Source organism: Diceros bicornis, chromosome 4 (genome assembly GCF_020826845.1).
Source record: "Diceros bicornis minor isolate mBicDic1 chromosome 4, mDicBic1.mat.cur, whole genome shotgun sequence".
In the NCBI taxonomy this organism is placed as follows: Eukaryota; Metazoa; Chordata; class Mammalia; order Perissodactyla; family Rhinocerotidae; genus Diceros; species Diceros bicornis.
In genome coordinates this window covers 29,319,313-29,342,116 of record NC_080743.1, presented here as the reverse complement: position 1 = coordinate 29,342,116, position 22,804 = coordinate 29,319,313, and the positions used below count along the sequence as shown (strand labels likewise).

At 33.3% G+C, this 22,804-nt stretch overlaps 1 protein-coding gene across 10 annotated transcripts in view; it reads right to left on the bottom strand.

Moving 5' to 3' along the window:
- CCDC18 (coiled-coil domain containing 18) overlaps positions 1–22,804 on the bottom strand; it is a 103,152-nt gene that overhangs the window by 63,019 nt on the left and 17,329 nt on the right. For 9 of the 10 annotated variants that reach the window (XM_058538540.1, XM_058538541.1, XM_058538542.1 and 6 more), the window contains 8 exons: positions 18,574–18,670; positions 16,731–16,852; positions 15,524–15,815; positions 12,980–13,104; positions 11,945–12,105; positions 6,562–6,785; positions 5,293–5,403; positions 4,695–4,826 (listed from right to left, as the gene is read on the bottom strand). In XM_058538540.1, the coding sequence (XP_058394523.1) occupies positions 4,695–4,826; positions 5,293–5,403; positions 6,562–6,785; positions 11,945–12,105; positions 12,980–13,104; positions 15,524–15,815; positions 16,731–16,852; positions 18,574–18,670 (1,264 nt within the window). The remainder of the gene's footprint in view (positions 1–4,694; positions 4,827–5,292; positions 5,404–6,561; positions 6,786–11,944; positions 12,106–12,979; positions 13,105–15,523; positions 15,816–16,730; positions 16,853–18,573; positions 18,671–22,804) is intronic. The other variant, XM_058538544.1, reaches the window with a different exon arrangement.

Genomic DNA, 22,804 nt, shown 5'->3' with positions numbered 1-22,804 from the left:
TGGGCAAAGGACTTGAATAGACATTTCTCCAAAGAAGATATACAAATGGCCAACAAGCACAAGAAAAGATTCTCAATATCACTGATCATTAGGGAAATGCAAATCAAAACTGCAATGAGATACCACTTCACACTTATTAGAACGACTACTTTCAAAAAAACAAGTGTTTGCTAGGACATGGAAAAATTGGAACAATTGGGCTGCTGGTGAGAATGTAAAATGATATAGCTGCTGCGGAAAACAGTAAGGAAGTTCCTCAAAAAATTAAAAATAGAATTACTATATGATCAATAATTCCACTTGTGGATGTACACTCAAAAGAATTGAAAGCAAGGTCTCAAGGAGATATCTGTACACTCTCATGATCATAGCAACATTATTCACAACAGCTAAAATGTGGAAGCAAATCAAGTGTCCATTGATAGATGAATGGATAAGCAAAATGTGGTATGTATATACAATGGAATATTATTCAGCCTTATAAAGGAAGGAAGTTCTGCAATATGCTACAACATGGATGAATCTTGAGGACATTATGCTAAGTGAAATAAACCAGTCACAAAAAGACAAACACTATGTGATTCCACTTATATGAGGTACTTAGAATAGTCAAAATCATAGGAACAGAAAATAGAATCGTAGTTGCTAGAGGCTGGGGGGAGGGGAGAAAGGGAATTATTGTTTAATGGGTATAGTTTCAGTTCCACAAGATAAAAAAGTCGGGGGAGGGGGGCCTGCCCAGTGGCATAGTGGTTAAGTAGGCACGCTCCACTTCGGCAGCCCGGGGTTCATGGGCTCGAATCCCAGGTGTGAACATTGCTCATCAAGCCATGCTGTGGCAGCACCCCATATACAAAATAGAGGACGACTGGCACAGATTTTAGCTCAAAGGCAATCTTCCTCAAGCAAAAAGAGGAAGATTGGCAACAGATGTTAGCTCAGGGCCAATATTCCTCACACACACACACACAAGAGTTTTATGGGGATGAACGGTGGTGACGGTTGCATGACTTTGTGAATGTATTTACTACCACTGAGCTATACACCTAAAAATGGTTAAGATGATAAATTTTATGTTATGTGCATTTTACCACAATAAAAAAAAAGTTTAAAAAAAAAAAGAATGCTAAATAACTTTAGGATTTTTCCTAAAACATGAATATACTGGAATAAATCTCATGACCTAAACAAGATTAAATGATATTATAACCACAGATTTTCATAGAAGTTGACCCATCATTTATCAGGAAGGCCCTTTGACAGACCTATCATGCCAATTCCCTGCAGCAGCTCAATATTTGAAATATCAAATATAATATCTTCCCAAAATTTCTGCCACTCTCAGGCTAAATCTTGAAGAATTTATCAGGGATAAACTCCTCATCTGAAAAATATTTTTTAACTTCTGAATCAGTAGGTCTACTTTTGAGAATCTATTATAAAATAATATTCTAAAACATGGAAAAAATAGCCTTACAATAAAGTTTACTGAAAATTAATTATAATTCTGAAAAACAGGAAATAACTCAAATACACATCATTCTGCGAAATGAAGCCATTAAAAAGTATGTTTACTTTATGTATGTGTGTTTGTGTCTATATGTACCATATCCATGTAAGTATGCCAAAATGCAGAAAAACTTGTCTGGAAGATATAAACTAAGATTGTAACAATGATTCTAGGGTGGTAGGCTTTTTAAAAATTAGTTTATTTTCATTTTTTTGGTGTATGGTTCTGAGTTTTTTAAGACACACAGAATCATGAAACTCCCACCACAATCAGGATACAACACAGTTCCTTTACTCTCAAAATTCCTCATGTTAATCCTTTATAGTCAAACTCTCCACTCTCCCCAACACCAATACCAGTGAACTGCTCTCGATCCTACAGATTTTGACTTTCTTGAGAATATCATAGACATGGAATTGTATAGTATACAACATTTTGAAATTAGCTTCCTTCTCTTGGCATAATGCCTTGGAGATCCATCCATGTTTTTGCCTGTATCAATAGACTGTTCCTTGTTATTACTGAGTAGTATTTCATCGTCTTGAGGTACCAAGGTTTATCTATTCACCCTCTGAAATACACCGGGTTGTTTCCAGTTTTTGGTGATTATGAATAATGCTACTATAAAGGTTTTAGTGTAAACATAAGTTTTCATTTGTATAGGATAAATATATAGGATTTCTGGGTCATACGTTAAGTGTATATTTAACTTTATAAGAAAATGTCAAATTGTTTTCCACAGTAGTTATACCACTTTGCATTCCCACCAGTGATATTTGAGAATTCCCAATCTTACATGCAAAGTATTCAATGTTTCACCATCCAGGTACTATCTACAGGGCTTTTGGGGGCAGATACCCTTTATCAAGTTAATGAAATTCCCTTGCATTCCTAGTTGGCTGAGAGTTTTTATCATGAGACAATGTTGAATTTTGTCAAACGCTTTTTCCGCATCTATTGATAAGATCATGTAGGTTTTTTTGGTCTGCTAATATGTTAAATTTTGTTGATTTTTTCTGAATGTTGAATCAGCCTTCCATTTCCAGGATAAACCCATCTTGTTTGTGTTTTATTGTTTGCGTGTATGTGTGTGTATTTGTTGCTGGATTTGATTTGCTAACAATTTTTTTAGTATTTTTGCTTTAATGTTCAAGAGATATATTAGTCTACGTTTCTTTTGATACTATGTCTCATTTTGGTATCAGGGTAATGTTAGTCTTATCAATGAGTTGGGAAGTGATCCTTCCTCTTCTGTGTTCTGGAAGAGATTGCGTAGAATTGTTGTTTATTAGTTCTTTAAATGTAAGAATTTATCAGGGAAACCATCTGGGCTTGAAATTTCCTTTTTTGGAAAGTTTCTAAACTACGAATCCAACTTCTTTAATATATACAGAACCATTCCGGCTATCTATTTCTTCTTGCGTATTATTAGCTTGTGTCTTTTGAAGAATTGGTTTATTTCATATAAGTTGTCAAATTAATGTACACAGAATTTTCTGTAGTATTCCTTTACCAATCTTTAATATCTGTGAGGTATGTAGTAATATACCCTTATTCATTCCTGATATAGGCAATTTTTTTTTTGGTCAGACTGGCTAGAGGTTTATAAATTTTATTGGTCTTTTCAAAGAACCAGCTTTGGGTTTCACTCATTTTTCTCTACTAATATTCTCTTTTAAAATTTTAATTCTTTTCAATTGTGCTTTTTATTATTTCTATCTTTCTGTTTTCTGGGGGTTGATTTTGCTCTTCTTTTCCTAGATTCTTAAGGTAGAAGTTTAGATTATCAATTTTTCTTTATTTTCTTCTAATATATGCATTTAATGCTCTAGATTTCCATGAACTGCTCTAGCGGCATTCCACAAATTTTGATATATCATGTTTTCACTTACACTCAGTTTAAAGTATTTTTGATTTCTCTTGAGACTTACTCTTTGATCCATGGATTATTTAGAAGTGTGCTTGTTTAACTTTCAAATATTTGGGGATTTTCCAGATATCTTTCTGTTAATGGTTTCTAGATTAATTCCATTATGGTCAGAGAACACACTATATATGGTTTCAATTATTTTAAATTTGGTAAGGTTTATTTTATGACCTAGGGTATGCTTTATCTTGGTGAATGTTTCAGGTGCACTAGAGAAGAATGTGTATTCTGTTGTCAGGTAGAGTATTCTATAAATGTCAATCAGGTTAAGTTGGTTGACAGTGTTGTTCAGGTGAGTTCTATATCCTTGCTGATTTGCCTACTTATTCTATCAATTACAGAAAAGAGTAGTGTTGACAACTCCAACCAAAATCTAAATCATCTAAAAATATATATATATATATATATTTTTTTTTCTTCTGTCTTCTAACCTTCATTGTTTCTGATGAGAAATCTACAGTAATTTTAATCTTTGTTGCTCTATATGCAATGCATTATCTCTGGCTGATTTCAAGATTTTTTGTTTTGCTTTTCAGCAAGTATTTTGATGTGTCTGGAAATGGTTTTCTTTGATTTTATCCTCTTTGAGCTTGTTGAATTTATAAATTTATTTCCTTCACTAAATTTGTGAAGTAGTCAGTCATTATTAATCTCATTCTCCTCTTCTCTGGGGCTCTGATGACATGAATGTTAGACTTTCTGATATTGTCCCACAGGTCCCTGAAGCTCTGTTCATTTTTTTCCAAATCTTTTTTTCTCTCTGTTGCTCAGACTGAATAACGTCTATTGGTCTATATTTCAAGCTCCTATTTTTTTCTTCTTGGTAGCTCCATTCTGCTATTAAGCCCATCCAAATTACCTATTTTTTATTTAGTCTTGTGTTTTTCATCTCATATCTTCTTCTTTACTTTTATTTTTACTCTTTACTTTTAACCCAAGGTTAAAAGTGCTTCTACTCTCAACCAATCTTCAAGCAATTGACATCTCTAGGAGAAAACAGTCTACAGAATCACTCTGATAATGTCAAAAAATAATGATTAAAACTGAAATGGCAGGAGTACTATATAAGAAAACATTGTAAAATGATCCAGAAGTAATGCGATTCTAATTATAGTACTTGCCACTCAATTTTCTATATATTTGTTTCCTCATTTACTAAAAAAAAAAGCTGGGCTAGTGACGTTTAAGGTTCTTTTCAAGCATTCACATTCTAAATATACATTATATTTACTCGTAAAAACATAATTAATATCTTACTCTTTCAATCTGCTTTTCCATTTCTTTATGCTGTTCAAGATGAATTTTCTTTGCCTTTTCAAAAGCTAAACAAATTTTCTCATGCTCTGTATTGATATTGGTTTCTAGACTTCTTATCTTTTCATTCTTTTCCTAGAAATACAAAAACACTTTAAAAGAATATAATTGAGAACTAGTTTTACATAAAAGTACATTAGTAAAGCATTAAATTTTTCATACTCTATTCTTTAAAGAATCACAGTGGTTAATATGTCAAATTCCAAAAATATTTAAATACTTAAAAAAAAGGCAAAAAGCTTATTTTAAAAAATTGTATCAAAATGAGAAGATTAAACTATTTTAAAATACTTATAAGCATAGCAAAGAACTACTATCTTCAATTCTATTAGGATAAAAATTAGAAACTTTAGATAACAACTTGCCATATAAGCCTATTAACTTAAAAATACAGAAACAAAAAATGAATAATCATAAGAGTCAGTAGAATTTATACTTTCCAATTTGGTAAACTTTATAATAATGATACTAAAACAAACGTTCTCACAAATTAAGTGCCTTAAAGTCAGTGAATATGTAGCAAAAAAATGGTAATTTTTACCATAAGCTCCTGTTCTAGTTCTGCGTTTTTTGCAGCAATACAGGAATAAGCAACTATTTTTTCTTCCAGCTGTTTCTCTAGAGTTAAAAGTTGAGAACATTTCTTTGTCATCTGAAAACACATTGAAATAAATTAAAAAATTATTTTTTAAAAATTACTTTTAAAAATAAGTGACAATTTAGAATAAAAATAGTGAAGGGAAAACCAGAGATATGACACAGCTTGTTCCATCTTGTAATACATAAATAATTTAATTCAGACCCCTAAGACCAAATAGGATTGCACCCTAACCCATTTCTTAAAAGTAGCTGTTAAAGACTGAAATTAGTATAATAAAATGTTAACAATAGTAATTTCTGGTGATAGGATTATCAACGATTCATTTTCTTCTTTGTCCTTTTCTGTATTTTCAACAAGACTGTGCTAATTTTGTAATTAAAAAAAAGTTATTCATTTCAATACTTGACAATTTCTAAGTAAGCTGATGGCAATAATTACAGACTAACTAAATCTCCTTTTCTATTACTTACATAAGTTCCTATGCTACAGGTCTTTACTTTAGTCTTGGCTACAGACTATGAGATAAGAAATCAGACCCCCAACAGACAGCTGCATCCTCTGGTTTGAAGGTTGAGTATAATATAGACACATGTGGTCCTGGTCCACGATTACCTAAAAGGCATCCTTGTTCTGTCCTCAGTGGAAACAAAAATCAGATTCACAAAAATACACATTATCCCTTTTTTCAGAATGTAATCCATAGCATATCTGCATCAGATACACATGTAGTTGTTTAAAAATGCAGATTCCTGAGCATTACTCCGTATCTACTGAATCAGAATCGCTGGAGTAGAACCCAGAAACTTGCATGTTTAACAGGCTTCCCAGGTGGTTCTGCTGTTTGCTAAATTTTGAAATCCTCTATTACCACTCCTTTTCCTCTAATTACATAATCTAAATTCCTTACTTGTAAATGTGTATTAGCCATATTAATTTATACTTGAAAGAAACAATACCGTGAAATACAGTATAAGTTCCATCAAATTTGAGAACTTTTAGCCACTAGAGAGTATTTTCCTATTTTTAACGTAGGCTAAAACCCAAAGGTTTCCAAATATAATTTTAAAAGTATTTATAATTTATGTGGTACCATTCATTTTTTTAAATTATAAAGCTGTACTTAAACATACAATTCTTACAATACCCGATAACAGTACCTTTTTTGTTGTCTCAAAATTTAGTACATACAAACAGCTAATTCAAGCTTACTTCACTTTCAAGTTTGCTAGTGTTTGAAGCTTTCTCTAGCAGCTCCTCTTGAATCAGCTGAAACTGACTAGTTCTGTGGGCCATGTTAACCTTCAAATCAGAATTCTCAGCTTCTATTTGCATCAACTTAGTACGTAGTTCTTCTATTCCAGAAGCAAGTCTTTGCCTTTCTCTTTCATATTGCTTGTTCACAGTGTGTTGATTTTGATCTTTTATACTTTCTGCTAATAAACATAAAAGAAAAATTGTTCTGTATAAAACTTAAGAATAAAAACCTATTTCAATGTTGGAAGATTTAATCATAAACAAAGTTTAGTTTCTGATCAAGAATATTAAAGGGGATGGAGAATGAGACATACATTAAGGAAAATATAATGCAGGAAAATGTAAGTAAGGTATTTTCTATTATTAAATACATAACAAAGTGGGAATAAGTTCTTCTGAGTCACTCACTTTTCTAGACTATTCCCTTGTACAAGAAAAACTATCCCTTTGTACCAGAAATAGCCCTTTTCCACCTTCAAAAATCTCATTTTTTGGATAGAAATCATTGTAAAAAAAAAAATCATTATTTAAAAAAAAAAATTCCTGTCTCGTTAAACTGAAGTTAATCATAAAACTTATTTGGAAAGCTTGAGATCAGTAAGAATATTTTGATATATTTTATATAGATGCAGAGTCAAAAGCTGAAAACAGTGAATCCTTCCTAGTCCAAACTAGCTGACGAGAATTCAGTGATGCTTTTTAAAACTACTGAGGGTTATCAGACGTAGTTGTTTGAATGCAGCTTTTCTCCACCATAAACGTACACACCTACCTCCACCCCAAGGTAAGTGAGTTTTCAGGAGTGCTTTAAAGAGACATAATGTAGATGACTGCATGAGAACACACAAAGATGTGGAAGTAAGTAGAGAAATACTATGCCTTCAAGGGTTGCAAAAGGAGCCATTTCCCATCAATACTCCATATCCCCAATATTACACTTTCTAGGCGATCATTGGCTCTATTCTTCTTTGATGTCAGAGAATCTACGACATACAGTTGTCCCTCAGTATACTCAGAGGAGTGGTTCTAGGACTGTACCACCCCCATACCAAAATCCTCAGATGCACAAGTCCCTTACATAAAATGGCATAGTATTTGCATACAACCTATGTACATCCTCCTATGTGCTTTAAGTCATCTCTAGATTATTTATAATACCTAATACAACGTAAAAGCTCTGTAAATAGTTGTTATACTGTATTGCTTAGGGACTAATGACAAGAAAAAAAAACTCTGTACATGTTCAGTACAGACCCGAACATCGTAGGCTTTTTGATCTACAGTTGGTTGAATCCGCAGATGTGGAACCCACAAAGACGGAGGGCCAACTGTATTCTATTTTATTACCACTTCTAATAACTAGAATTCCCTCTGCTAAGCCCATCATTCTCTTCCTTATTCTTGTATTCATTTAGATATCTAATTTCCTCCGCTGCCAGCAGCCCATCGTATTTGAAGATAGACTATGATAAAATAAAGATGCATATATTAACCACTAGGGATATCACTAAAAAAATAAAGAGGTAGAGTTAATTAATCAATAGTGGAGATAAAAAAATGGAATACTAAAATATAACTGATCCAAAAGAAGGCAGAAAAGATGCACATGAGCCAATAAAATAAATAGCAAACAAATATCAAGATGGTAGATTTAAACCCCAAAAGATCAATAGTTACATTAAATGTAAGTTATCTAAACATTCCAATTAAAGAGCAAAAAATGTCTGATTGGTTATAAAAGCAAGAACCAATTATATGCTATCAGAAACTCACTTATATAAAAAAGACACAGGTTAAAAGGATGGAAATAGTCATCCCAGGCAAACTCAAATCAAAAATAACTGGAGTGACAAACTATCAGAGAAATTAACAAAATAATATCATTTAAAATTGATTCAAAAAGAATAAAATATCTAGGAACAAATTAACCAAAGAGGTGAAAGATCTGTACGCCGAAAACCATAAGACACTGATGAAAGAAACTGAAGATACAAATAAATGGTAAGATATTTTGTGCTCATGGATTGGAATAATTAATATCATGAAAATGTCCATACTACTCAAAGTGATCTACAGGTTCCATTCAACCCCTATGAAAATTCCAATGGTGTTTTTCACAGAAATAGAACAAACAATCCTAAAATTTGTATGGAACCACAAAAGACTCCAAATAGCCAAAGCAACCTTGAGAAAGAACAACAAAGGTGGGGGCATCACGTTTCCTGATTTCAAATTATATTACAAAGCTATAGCAATCAAAACAGTATGGTATTAGCATAAAAACAGACACATAAATCAATGGAACAGAACAGATAGCCCAGAAATAAACTCATGCATATACAGCCAATTAATTTACGACCAAGGAGCAAAGAATATACAATGAGGAAAGGATAGTCTCTCAAGAAATGGTGTGGGAAAACTGGACAGCCACATGTACAAGACTGAAACTGGACCTCTATCTTACACTATACACAAAAATCAACTCAAAATGGATTAAAGACTTGAACATAAGACCTGAAACTATAAAATTCCTAGAAGAAAACATAGGGGTAAGCTCCTAGATATCAGCCTTGGTGATGATTTTTTGGATTTGACACTAAAAGCAAAAATAAACAAGTGGGACTACATCAAACTAAAAAGCTTTTCTACAGCAAAAGAAACCATCAACAAAATAAAAAGGCAACCTATGAAATAGGAGAAAATATTTGCAAATCATATCTGATAAGGGGTTAATATCCAAAATACATTAAAAAACTCATACAACTCTATAGCAAAAAAACCAAGCAATCCAATTAAAAAATGGGCAGAGAATCTGAATAGACACTTTTCCAAAGAAGACATACAAATGGCCAAAAGGTGTTCAATATCACTAATCATCAGGGAAATGCAAATTAAAAGCAAAATGAGATATCATCTCACACCTGTTAGAATGGCTATCATCAAAAAGACAAGAAATAACAAGTGCTGGTGAGGATGTGGAGAAAAGGGAACCCTTGTGCACTGTTGGTTGGATGTAAATTGGTACAGCCACTGTGGAGAACAGTAAGGAGGTTGCTCAAAAAATTAAAAATAAAACAACCATATTATCCAGCAATTCCACTTCTGGGTATTTATCCAAAGGAAGCTAAATCACTATCTTGAAAAGATATCTGCACTCCTATGTTCACTGCAGCATTATTTATAATAGCCAAGACATGTACGCAACCTAAGTGTTCATCAATGGATGAACGGATAAAGGAAATGTCGTATATATAAAAAACGGAATATTATTCAGCCATAAAAAGGACATCCTGCCATTTGTGATGACATGGATGGGCCTTGAGGGCATCAGGCTAAATGAAATGTTAGACTGAGAAGACAAATACCATATGATCTCACTTATATGCGGAATCTAAAAAAAACCAAACTCATAGAAACAGGGAACAGATTAGTGGTTGCCAGAGGCAGGGGTGGGGGTGGGCAAAAATGAGTGAAGGTGGGAGCCGGACCCATGGCCTAGTGGTTAAGCTTGGTGTGCTCCACTTTGGTGGCTTGGGTTCAGTTCCCAAGCGCGGACCTACACTACTCATCAGCGGCCATGCTGTGGCAGTGACCCACATACAAAATAGAGGAAGACTGGCAACAGATGTTAGCTCAGGGCGAGTCTTCCTCAGCAAAAAAAAAAAAAAAAAAAAAAAGAAAGAAAGAAAAGAAAAAAAAGGGGTGAAGGTGGTCAAGAGATACAAACTTTCCGTTATAAGATAATTAAGTCCTGAGGACGTAATGTACAGCAGGGTGACTACAGTTAATAATACTGTATTGTATATTTGAAAACTGCTGAGAGACTAGATCTTAAAAGTTCTCATTACAAGAAAAAAAACTTGTAACTATGTGTGGTGATGGATGTTAACTAACCTTATTCTGAATCATTTCAAAATATATACATACATCAAATCATTATGTTGCACACTTTAATACAATGTTATATGTCAATCACACCTCAATAAAAAAATAGCTAGAGTGGCTATATTAATTTCAGACTTCAGAAATTATAAATTACAAAAGCAGACTTCAGAGAGTCAGAACTAAAAGGGTAAAGGAACAAACCTATATATATATATATCTGAAGATTTCAACACTACTCTCTCAGTAATTGATAGAACAAGAATAAAGAAAATTATTAGGGATAAAGAAGACTTAAACAACACTATTAACAAATTTAACATGACTGACATTCAAAAAACACTCCACTCAATAATTACAGAATACACAATTTTTTCAAGTGCACCTGGAACATTCATCAAGGTAGACCATATGCTGGCCAATAGACCAAGTCTCAAAACATTTTTTAAAAAAATGAAATCATGTTCATTCATGAATTAGGTTGTTCAATGGAAACAATCTAATGTCTACCACTAATAACACAAAGATATCTGGAAAAATCTCTAAATATTTGGAAATAAACACACACAAGAGATATTATAAGATATTTTGAACTCAATAAAATGAAAACACAGCATATAAAAATTATTGGGATACAGCCAAAGCATTGCCTAAAGGGAAGTTTATACCTTTAAAAACTTACATTAGAAAAGAAAAAATGTTTAAAATCAATAATCTAAGCTTTCACTTTAAAAAAAGTTAAAAAAGAAGAGGAAATTAAACCCAAAGTAAACTGGGAAGGAGTACAAGGGATCCTAAGGGAAATATTATACAGTAGTCCCCTCATCTGCGGTTTCACTTTCCACAGCTTCAGTTACCCACGGTCAACTGCGGTCCAAAAATATTAAATTAGTGAGAGAGAGAGAGACCACATTCACATAACTTTCATTACATTATATCGTTATAATTGTTCTTCTTTACTATCGTTATTGTTGTTAATCTCTTAATCTCTGTGCCTAATTTATAAATTAAACTTTATCAAACATATGTATGTATAGGAAAATGACATAGTATATATAAGGTTCAGTACTATCCATGGTTTCAGACATCCATTGGGGGTCTTGGAACGTATCTCCCACACATAAGGAGGGATTACTATATGTCTTGATTGTGGTGATGGTAACAAGGGTATAAACATAGGAAAAAACAAACATTTGACAAAATGCATCAAACTTTACATTTTAAATGGGTACGTCTTATTGTAAGTAAATTTTACTTCAATAAAGTACATTTTTAAAGAACGCAAAATTCAAGAATTTTGAAATAATTTTTTCTGTCTAATCAACCCATAACTAGTAATAACAGATTATCAAGCATGTTTGACAATAGAAACCAATCAATAATCTGTTTCTTTAAAAAACTATCATAAAGAACTCTGATTTTAATTTATTAAAAGAACTCCATATAATATACTCACCTACTTGATTACTTCGTAGTTTTACAGGTTCTGTTTCTGAACTATTTAATTTGCCACTTTCTTGGTTGTCATTACAAGCGATAAGACTCTGAGATAACTGATTCGCAGTCAGGTTTGCCTGAAGCTTTTGAATTTCTGCCTCTTTTATTGCAAGCTTAATCCTGGCACAAAAGAAAATAAGCCAAAAACTCTTAGAAAGATTCTATAAAAATATCTCATACCATTTTCACCTTTCAAGTTAGTAAAAATTTTAAAACTCTCATATTAGTCAACTATTCGGCAGAATACGGAAAGTCTTGTATACCATTCACTGATTGGATTGTAAACTGGTTCAGCTACTTTAGAAACCTGACAGTACTCAGTAAAGTTGAAAAGGTACACACCCTATGACCCAGCAATTTCACTTTTAGGAATATACACTAGAGAAACTCTAGCATATTATATAAGGAAATATAAGTATGTACTTTGCAGCACTGTCTGTAATAGAAGAAAACTAGAAACAAGGTAACTATCAATAAAGGAATAGATAAATTGTGACAGTTACAGGACAGACTCCTATACAGCAATTAAAACTAAACTAACCACATTAACCCATCCATTGATCAACCACTCTACCTACCTACCTCGACATGGATGAATTTAAAAAATGATGCTGAGTGAAAAAGCAAAATTACAAACAATATAAACATATGGTATATTTGTGTGTGTGAGTGTAAACATATAAAAAATGGATTGAAGAATATACACCCAATTCATGGTGGTGGATACTTAGGAGGAGAGTGGGACTACTGGTAAGGATCAAAGTGTAATATCCATCTTGTAATGTTTTATTTTTTATTTAAAGGACCAGATTTGAAAAAAAAGTCACAAAACATTAAGAAGAGTCTATTCTTAGTTGTGAAAACAAGGATATGTGCTATAATATTCTCTGGGCTTTTCTGTGTATTTCTCAACTTCTCAATTAAAGATCTTAATTTAATTATCAATTTTAAAAAACATTGTATTTGCTACAATTTCAGCATCTGAAAACCATACCTCAATTCTGAAATCACCATTTTATTTGCCTCACAGCAGCCAATGTGATTGTCTTCCTTGTTTGACAAACTACTCATCTGGTACTTAGAAAGAGATGATTTAAAACCAAACATTTCTCTTTTTAACTGCAAGTGTAAAAACAAACACATATAAACTTATAACATCTATGATGCAACTGTTTTTTTATTCAGAACTCCAAGTTTGAAAAATTGTGTGAGGTTAATGAAACAACCTAATGTCCATCAATAGGAGAATGTATAAACACATTATGAAATAGTAAGATAATGGGAAAACTATAACAGTTAAAATAAACCTGCATTATATAAATCATTATGGAGACATCACATACATTAAGTACAAACAGCAGAGGCACATGTAGCATTTTCAAAAATGCACTAAACTATATTTTTTTTCTAGATGCATCCATATGTGGCAATATTTTAAAAACGGACAAGAAGGATACACATGAATTTCAGAATAGTGGCTACCTCTGAGGAGAAAGGGAGAGAATTGGGATCTAACAAGGTATATAAAGAGGCTGTATTTACCTGTAAAATTTTATTTAGTTACCTGAAAAATTTATTTATTCTAAAAAAATCTGAAGTGGGTATCACAATACGTTACCCAGACTTAGCAAATGTTGTGCTACATTGGTCTCTGTGCTTTTCCGTATGTTTGAACAATAGAGAATTTTTTAAATTAGTTGTGAAAAGGGGCAAGGTAAGCACTTACTGACTACTACCTTCAAACTATAACCAAATCACACTTTCTAGAAATGAAAAAAATTCACATTTCCAAACCATGTTATTCTTAGCACTGCATGAAACACAGGATCAAGCATATATTACCAAACCACCTTCAGAATCACATATTAAGTAATTCTTGATATTGAGTCAAATGAGAATATCAATTTAAAATGATTGCTATCTGCATCTCATTACTATCAAATTTCAAAGCAAACAGGATATTAAAATCTAAGCAAATAATCAGCGTCCTAGGAAAGTAGATTATAGCAAAAGGCTGGGAACCGAGAATTGTACATTCTAGTTTTAATTCTGCACTAGCAAGTTGGACAAGTTATTTGCTTCCTTAGGCCTATGTTTTTTCGCCAATAAAATGATGGTATTAAATCAGATGATTTTTAAGGTCCCTTTCAGATTTATAATTCCGTGACAGTTTAAAATTGGTAAGAGTTTACCATCTGTCCATATGTAAAACCAACCATGACACATTTATCTATAGCTTTCTCCTGATCTCATCTTTATTTTACACCTATCAATTATAAATTTCTGACACAGGTGTACTTACCTTCTTCCTAATCTCACTTATAAATATGGTCATATATATAACTCGAAGAGAAAAGGTGGCGGGCTGCTATCATAAAAACATTTTAATGTTCTGTGCCATTCCAATAACCACAATGTGATACCACTTCATACCCACTAAGATAGCTATAATCAAAAAGACAGATAATAATAAATGTTGGCCAGGATGTAGAGAGACAGGAACTCTCATACGTTGCTGGTAAGAATGTAAAATGGTGCAGCCACTTTGGAAAATAGTTTGGCATAAATTTATCATATGACCCAGCAATTCTACTCCTAGGTATCTACTCAAAAGAACTGAAAACATGTCCAAACAAAGACTTTTATGCAAATGTTCATAGCAGCATTATTCATAATAGTCCACAAGGGGAAACAACCCAAATGTCCATCTATTGGTGAATGGATAAATAAAATGTGTTATATCCATACAATGGAATAATATTCAACAATAAAAAGAAATGAAATACTGATACAATGAATGATCCTCAAAAACATTAAGAATGTAAAAGACCAAATCCAGGGGCCAGCCTCGTGACCTAGCGGTTAAGTTCAGCACACTCCGCTTCCGTGGCCCAGGTTTGAGGGTTTGGATCCCAGGCACGGACCTACGCCACTCGTCAGCCATGCTGTGGTGGTGACCTACATACAAAATAGAGGAAGACTGGCACATATGTTAGCTCAGGGCAAATCTTCCTCAAAAAAAAAAAGAAAAGAAAAGAAAGACCAGATCCAAAAGATCATATATTATATAATTTCATCTATATAAAATATCCAGAAAAGATAAATCTCTAGAGGCAGAAAGTAGATTAGTGGTTCCCTAGGGGTGGGGGTAGGTACAGGGCCTAATTATAAATGGGCAAAACTGATGATAAAAATGTTTGAAAACTGGATTGGGGTGATTGTTCCAAAACTCGTAAATTTACTAAAAATCACTGAACAGTACACTTAAAATGGGTGAATTCTGTGGTATGGAAATGTTGCTTCAATAAAGCTACTTTTTAAAAAAATTCTGTGCCATTCTTATATATGGTATCTTAGAGCCTGAGAAAGGGTAGAATAGTAGAAAGGTAAGTGTAGAAAAACAATAGGGATTAGATAGAAAAGAAATTGATAACTGAAAGTATAAACATGTAAAAAAAAAACAGAAGCTAAAACAGCAACCACAAAATGATCTCTTATAAAGCACTTCAATAAAATTTTCCTTTTCACACAGACTTACTGGCAACTGGGACATAATTTTTTCCAAACTTCTCAGTTCCACCCTCGAACTTTCTATTTCATGCTGACACAAATCCAGTCGCTCATTCTGTGATGCAACACGGACCTTTAATTCTCGATTTTCATTCATTAGAGAAAATTTTTCTCTAAGTATTTCATCTTTGTCTTCTAACTCACTCTCTAGCTTCAGAATACTTTGCCTAGATTCAGTTAGTTGTGCCATGACTTCTGAATTTTTCACTGCCATGATCCTCAATTTTTCTTTTCCATTATTATTTTCTTCTTTTAACTGCCTATGAAGAAAAAAGCATAAAAATGAGAATAAAATGTACATTCATTTTCAATAATCATATCTAGTAAATCTCACTTTTAAAATATTTTAAAGCTTAATTCTGAAATAATAATATATGCTCATATTTACTGAGTATCTACTTTCTGCATGCCAGGCACTCACCATTTTATGTGGTTAGCACTACTATTGCTCCCTGTTTACAGATGAGGAAATTGAGGCACAGAAAGGTTAGGAAACTTGCCCAGTGTCACACAGTAAGTAGCAGGGCAGGATAACTCCATTATCTTGGAAGTATTTCTGCTCCCTTTTTAAAAGTGTAAGACAGGAGATCTAACTCCAAAATCCAGACACAACATTTTGCAGCATCAAGAAAGTTTTAGATTATATAAGGAAAAATCATGATATTTAGCCACAAATCTAAAAGATTAAGTCCAATCAACCATTAACAGATTAGTAGGCAGTACTATTTTCCAATATATACATCTATAAAAACATGTCAACATTAGAATAACCTAATGTTTAGTACTGTTATTGTATTTCATCAGTTCCCTTTTTCACATTTTTAACATCTCTGAAATGAGAAGTCTGGACTAGGTATTCTTCATGACTTGAAGAATACATATTTTACTAACTAGCTAACGTGGTCACACTACAAAGACATTTCATCTGTGCTAATTTTCTCTAAATATATGCAAAGCAAACATGTTGATCATTTTCCTGTATATTTAATATTAAAATCAACACATGTTTTATTCACTTAAAATCCTAACTTTATACCTAGAAAACAATTTCAGTCATAAAGCCTATCTTTCTACAAAATTCAGGGTTATAATTACAATATATAAAATATTCTATTTTAAAATGTTTCAGTTTTTTCTCCATTTCCACACAAAAATCCTTTTTCCACATACTGTACCTGAATTTCTCTTTCAGAATTTCAAGTTCACTTTTATACAGACCACACTTTTCCTGTAGCCTTTTATTTTCCTTTTCACAGTTAATTAGATTTTTCTCTAACATTTCTTCTTCAGCTTGAACCTAAAACAATAATTTGTTTTAAGTGGACACACTAACGTGGTCGTAAGTTTTAGGTGTTTCAAACTAAAAAGTAGTGATTTCAGCAATAAGTAGGAGAGTGGAGTATACTCCACACATTTAAGTCCCCAGCCTAGTAGTGAAAGGAGCTAAGTGAATTTCCTGGGCAGTAACAAAGGACAGGGAGGAGGATGCTACTACTCGTCCAGAAATGGTTAAGAGCCTATCAGAGAGGGGCAACAGCACTATCATCTGAAAGCAGAAGTGTTCTGGCCTCATGTGGACAAGGCAAGCAACTCACATAGGGATGCTACACCAAGTTACTAAAGGTTAACATTAATGTAAATGTTCCAGAGAAGTAATTTTTGAAATTTTAGCCACAGAACACTCCCACTGAAATCACAGCCCAAAACTTAAAACAGATGAAAGCCAAGCACCCAGGCTGGAGCAGTGGAAGTGGAGGACTGAGCAGATCTGCCCCACTTCCTTTGTTACATCTACCTGACTACAGGGCTCTGCTGAGCACAGTTTGAAATTGATAATCCTATGGAAAAGCGTGAAAAAATGGTCTCTTACATTTTCCTCTCTTTACTCTACCAAGTCCTCCCTCTCCCCGAGAATATTCCCCCTTCTAGGCATTCTACCTTTGCCTACAGATTACCTTATTAAAAGTCTCTTCTACAATATTTCATTCCTACAGGGACCTTCTCCAAGGCTTTCAAAACAGTGATCTGATTAATTCACACTGAAGACTTCAGCATCTAAGATCTTGATTTTTTTATTTTTTTATTTTATTTTATTTTTTGGTGAGGAAGTTTAGCCCAGAGCTAACATCCATTGCCAATCCTCCTCTTTTTTTGCTGAGGAAGATTGGCGCTGGGCTAAAATCCATGCCCATCTTCCTCTACTTTATATGGGACGCTGCCACAGCATGGTTTGACAAGCGGTGCATTGGCCCACACCTGGGATCTGAAACCGCGAAGCCCAGGCCGCTGAAGCAGAGCGCGCAAACTTAACCGCTACGCCAGCCCCTTTATTTTTAATAATAATATTTCTGTCTTCTACTCTTCTACCTTTCTTTGAACAAAATCATTAACTTCCTCTGTTTCAATTATTATCTCAAGATGGAAGTCTCTCAGATCAGTATCTCTTGACCAGACCTCTTTTCTCAGCTCAACATCTGAATATCCAACATGTGGTCTTCCTCCAAACAGGTTTTATTATCATGTGGTATTACTTTAAGATATTAAATGAATGTAATGAAGCCACTATATTACTGTGTAGAATCTGTTCAAGGAAATTTCCCTCTGAGAGGCAGAAGTGAGCCCCTCTCAGGGCGGCAGGCCCAGGGAAACCAATTAAAGGCTGCATAATCTACTCTGCCTTCATTTTCATTGAGGTGATGGGAACAAATTTCCTGCTTCTATTTCTATAGCTCCAAACTCTGCTCACTCACCTCATCTTTCTCTGTATCTTGTTCCTTCTCCTGTCTCTACTCTTTTCCCTCTTTGGATAAAAAAGTTTCTGTTCATTATAAAAAGACTGTGAACATCATCCTTAAGTAATACTTATAAATTCTTTATTTCAATGCTTTTATTATGAATGAGATCATAAAAATTACTCCCTACTTTAACCATAAATAAATATATTCTATTTATGTCTATCTTTATTTTTAGAATATGGACAGTAATACAAAACACTGAATTTGCACAAGTGTCTCATACCTTTTCCAGTTTTTCAGCCACTTTTTCTTTATAATGTTGGAAAGCTTTACTCAGCTCTTCAGCATTATATAGTGCTTCATTCCTTTGTCGTTCAGCTCTAAAATTTAAAGAGATAATTAATAAAAGTAATGAATGCTCTGCATTTGAATAGTTAAGTTCCAAAGTAACCTATAATTATTAGGAATCATTAGAGAGAAGCAGATTCCTCCATACTAAAAAACAGTATTAGGCTTAAACTGTAAAGTGAAGAATGAAGATTAGACTATAATAATTTCCTCACTATACGATATCAATATGAAAAATAAAATATAACAATACACTTACAAACATAAACTTTGAAACACACACACATTCTTATGCGTTGCTAATTTTTTTTCCTTATCTGAAAAAGACAGATTCAGAAAGTAGCCTAAAGCTGTATGATAAATTTTCAAAGATCAGGTATTATAGAATTAGTCCATTGTCTAGTATATTAAAAATACTCAGTAAATCTTGTGACCTTCGCAAAGGTCAAGTAAACTTTCAAAAAGGTATTTCAAAAGACAGTAACTTCTATTGATATAAGGTATAAAAATCTGAACGGAAAAATCCAACCACCACCTAGCACTGTCTTAAGCTCCACCATGCTGCCTCACCTCTTAGTTAACCCTGACCTTTCCTCATACTTCTCACACTGAAGTGGAACTGGGCTGGAACTTGGTCAATTTCATACCCGCATCTAAAAACTTTTCTATATTTAAACCTATTCTCATCACATTCTTTCCAGTGTCAAGGAAGTTAGTGACTCTTCTCTTATCCAAGGTGAATTCCTTTATCTACACTCTGGATCTTAGCTCTTCCCTTTCAAGAACTTACTCTATCTTCTGTATTTTCAGTCTCTTCTCTATTGGCTTACCATTCAAGAGAAAGTATCCCTTACTTCCTGAATATATGTGGTTCTTACTTTTGGATAACAACTGTGGATATCAGAGACGTCTATTTGGTTCCAAAGTTTCAGATAAAAAATTGAAAGAGTTTAAACAATAAGGGATTTACCTGAAAATCTAAGAGAATATATCCAATTTCTAAGTTTGTATAGCTAGAGTTCAGAGAGCAAAGGATACCTCTATTCCTCCCTTAAACAAACAAAACCTCATAGATATTGTGCTTTCCTCTGTCATCCTTCCTTTCAAGCCAAACTTATTCACTTTACACTTATTTACTCTTCCTCACCATCAAATAAAAAAAAGAAGTCATGACACATTTCAGCCACACAGAAAAGTATGGATAAATATACCCATATATCCATGTACTTTGAACCTAGCTTTACTGAATCATAACTCCTGGTTATTTTTGCTTCATGCAGCCTTTTTTATTTTAAGCAAACAAAACATTGCAGACATTACAGAGTTGAAGTCCTGGTGTGTCCCTTCCAAATCCCATCCCCTCCAACTTCTTCCAGACTAGGTAACCCTAGTCTGACTTTGTTTTTCTGTTTGTTTTTTTTTTTGTGAGCCAGATTGGCCCTGAGCTAACGTCTGTTGCCAATCTTCCTATTTTTGCTGAGGAAGATTGGCCCTGAGCTAACATCCGTGTCCATCCTCCTCTATTTTGTATGCGGGAGGGCACCACAACATGGCTTGATGAGCGGTGTGTAGGTCTGCACCCGGGATCTGAACCTGTGAACACCAGGCTGCCGAAGCAGAGCATGCAAAGTTAACCACTACGCCACTGGGCCGGCCCTTGACTTTGTTTTTTGTTACTATACATTTTGTACATTCACATGTTAACCTAAACCCACAAATAGTACATCATAGTTCATCTATTCTGAATCACATTGTTTTCATATTTTTGAACATCTCTAAAATTGGTATGCATTTTACAATTGGTATATCATAGTTTCATGGTGATTTTTTCTTAGTGATTACTAAAATAATGGTGCACCTCAAAATCTGTGTAATTTTACATTCACTAAAATATCATCATCTTTTTCCCATGTTTTTATACTTTATATGAATGCCATCACACTGTATATACTCTTCTGGGGTATTGCTTTTGTTCAGTATCATTCAAGAGCCATCTGTGTTCACCCATTTGACTATAGTTTATTTTTAAAAATCTACTATATACTATTCTGCTGTATAGAAATACTATAACTTATTTATCCATTTTTCAGTTGATAGACATTGAAGTTGTTTCCAGCTAACATAAACAACGTTGCATAGCTCCTTGGCAATATGTGTTAAGAGATTCTTTAAGATAAATAACTAGGAGCTGAATTGCTAGATATTTTCCAAAAGATATTCCAAAGTCGAAGGTACTAGGTATATGCACCTTCAACTTTATGAAATCCTTTTTTAAAAGTCAGTACAGCAGCTGTACCAATTTACACTCTCAATCAGAAATGTGAATGAGAGTTTCTGTTGTAACACACCTTCACTCACACTTAGAGAAGCAGTATAGAATAATAATAACAACCTATTTAAGCCTCCCAACAATCTGTAATGAAAATAAGTGCCAAAAATGAGGCACTGAGAGGTTAAGTAAGTTGTCCAAGATCTCAGAGGGTACAGCAAGCGTAACTTGCTTCCAAAATGTCTCTACTTAACCACTTTGCACTACTACCTCTGGCATGGTATTCAATCCAGTGCGCCCAAGAGCAACTGTGTTTGGGTTCAAATTCTTTCTCTAGCACTTTTCGTGTGACCTCAACTTCTCTCTAATTCACTTTCCTCATCTGTAAAAATGAGGATATTATTGATTTCATATGATTGTTTGAGGAATAAATGAGTTACACTTAGAAAAGTGTTTACACATAGTAAATGCTCCGTAATTTTTATAATTATCATCAAATTAAAAACTTTTGACAATCTAATGGTGTGAAATGATTGTAGTTTTACAACTTCATTGTAGTTTTAATCTGCACTTTTAACAACAGTGAGGTTGAGCAATTTTCCAAGTTTCATTGGCCATTTGGATTTCCTGTCCTTTACCTGTTCAGATTCTTTGTCTTTTACTACTGGATATTTTTCCCTTTTTCTTATTGATTTGTGAGAGTTCTTTATAAATTTGGATACTAATCTTTGTGAATTATATTATTTGCAAAAATTTCCCTAAGTATCTGGCTTGTCTTTTTAATTTCTTAAATTATGTGTTTTACACAACATAAAGTTTTTATTTTAAGAGACTTAAAATTTAGCTATCTTTTTCTGTAATATTTATGCTTTCTGGATCTCATGTAAAAACATTCTTTCCTACAATGAGACATCATGGAAACTATTTCCCTATATTTTCTCTAAAAGTTTTGCCTTTCACAACTGAGTCTTTAATCCATCTGGAATTATTTTTTTTTTGTATGCAGGTATAGTACGAGGCAGGGATCTAATTTAATTTTTTAAAATCAATAATAAATTCTCCCAGCATAATTTTTTGAACTTTTTCTTTTTAAAATTTCAAATCGGTACACCCTTAACATGGATTCATCTGTTTTTGAAATTTTGCCACAATTGCTTTATGTCTCTCACTCGAGATTTTTTTTTGCAATGAACTACATTCTAGAGTAATTAGTAACTTGCACCCCTAAATTCTTTAGCACGTTATTTTCTAAGAAAATGAACAGTGCCTCACATAACTGCAACAGAACTATCAAATTCAAGAAATCGAAAACTGATACAATACTATTATCTCATACACAATTCATATATAAGTTTCATCAATTATTCCAATAATGTTCTCTATAGAATTTTTTTCCTTCTGATCCAGGATCACATGCTGCTTTTTAGTTATCATGTCTCTTTAGTCTCCTTAATCTGGAACATCTCAGCTTTTCTTAGTCTTTCATGACATTGACGTTTTTGAATAAACAACAGTTGTTTAACAGAAGAACCCCTGAGTTTGTCTGATGTTTCCTCATGATTACATTCAGGCTATTCGTTCTTGGATGGCATACTACATAAATGATACTGTACTTTTCTCACTATATCACACATGAAACACATGTCAGTTTGTCCAGCACCTTAATTTATTGATTCTTCCATCCTTTTCCCTTATTTGTAATGCCATCTGTTAAATATCAAGTTTCCATTGTATGTGTGTTTGCTTAAAAGTCTCTGTTCTGTACCACTGATCTTTTTGTCTATTCCTACACCAATATCACATGGGCTTAATTAGTATAACTTTAGAAGTCTTGGTATCTATAGGCTTGTTCTCCATCTTGGTCTACAGCTTCAAAATTGTTTTGTCTATTCTTGGA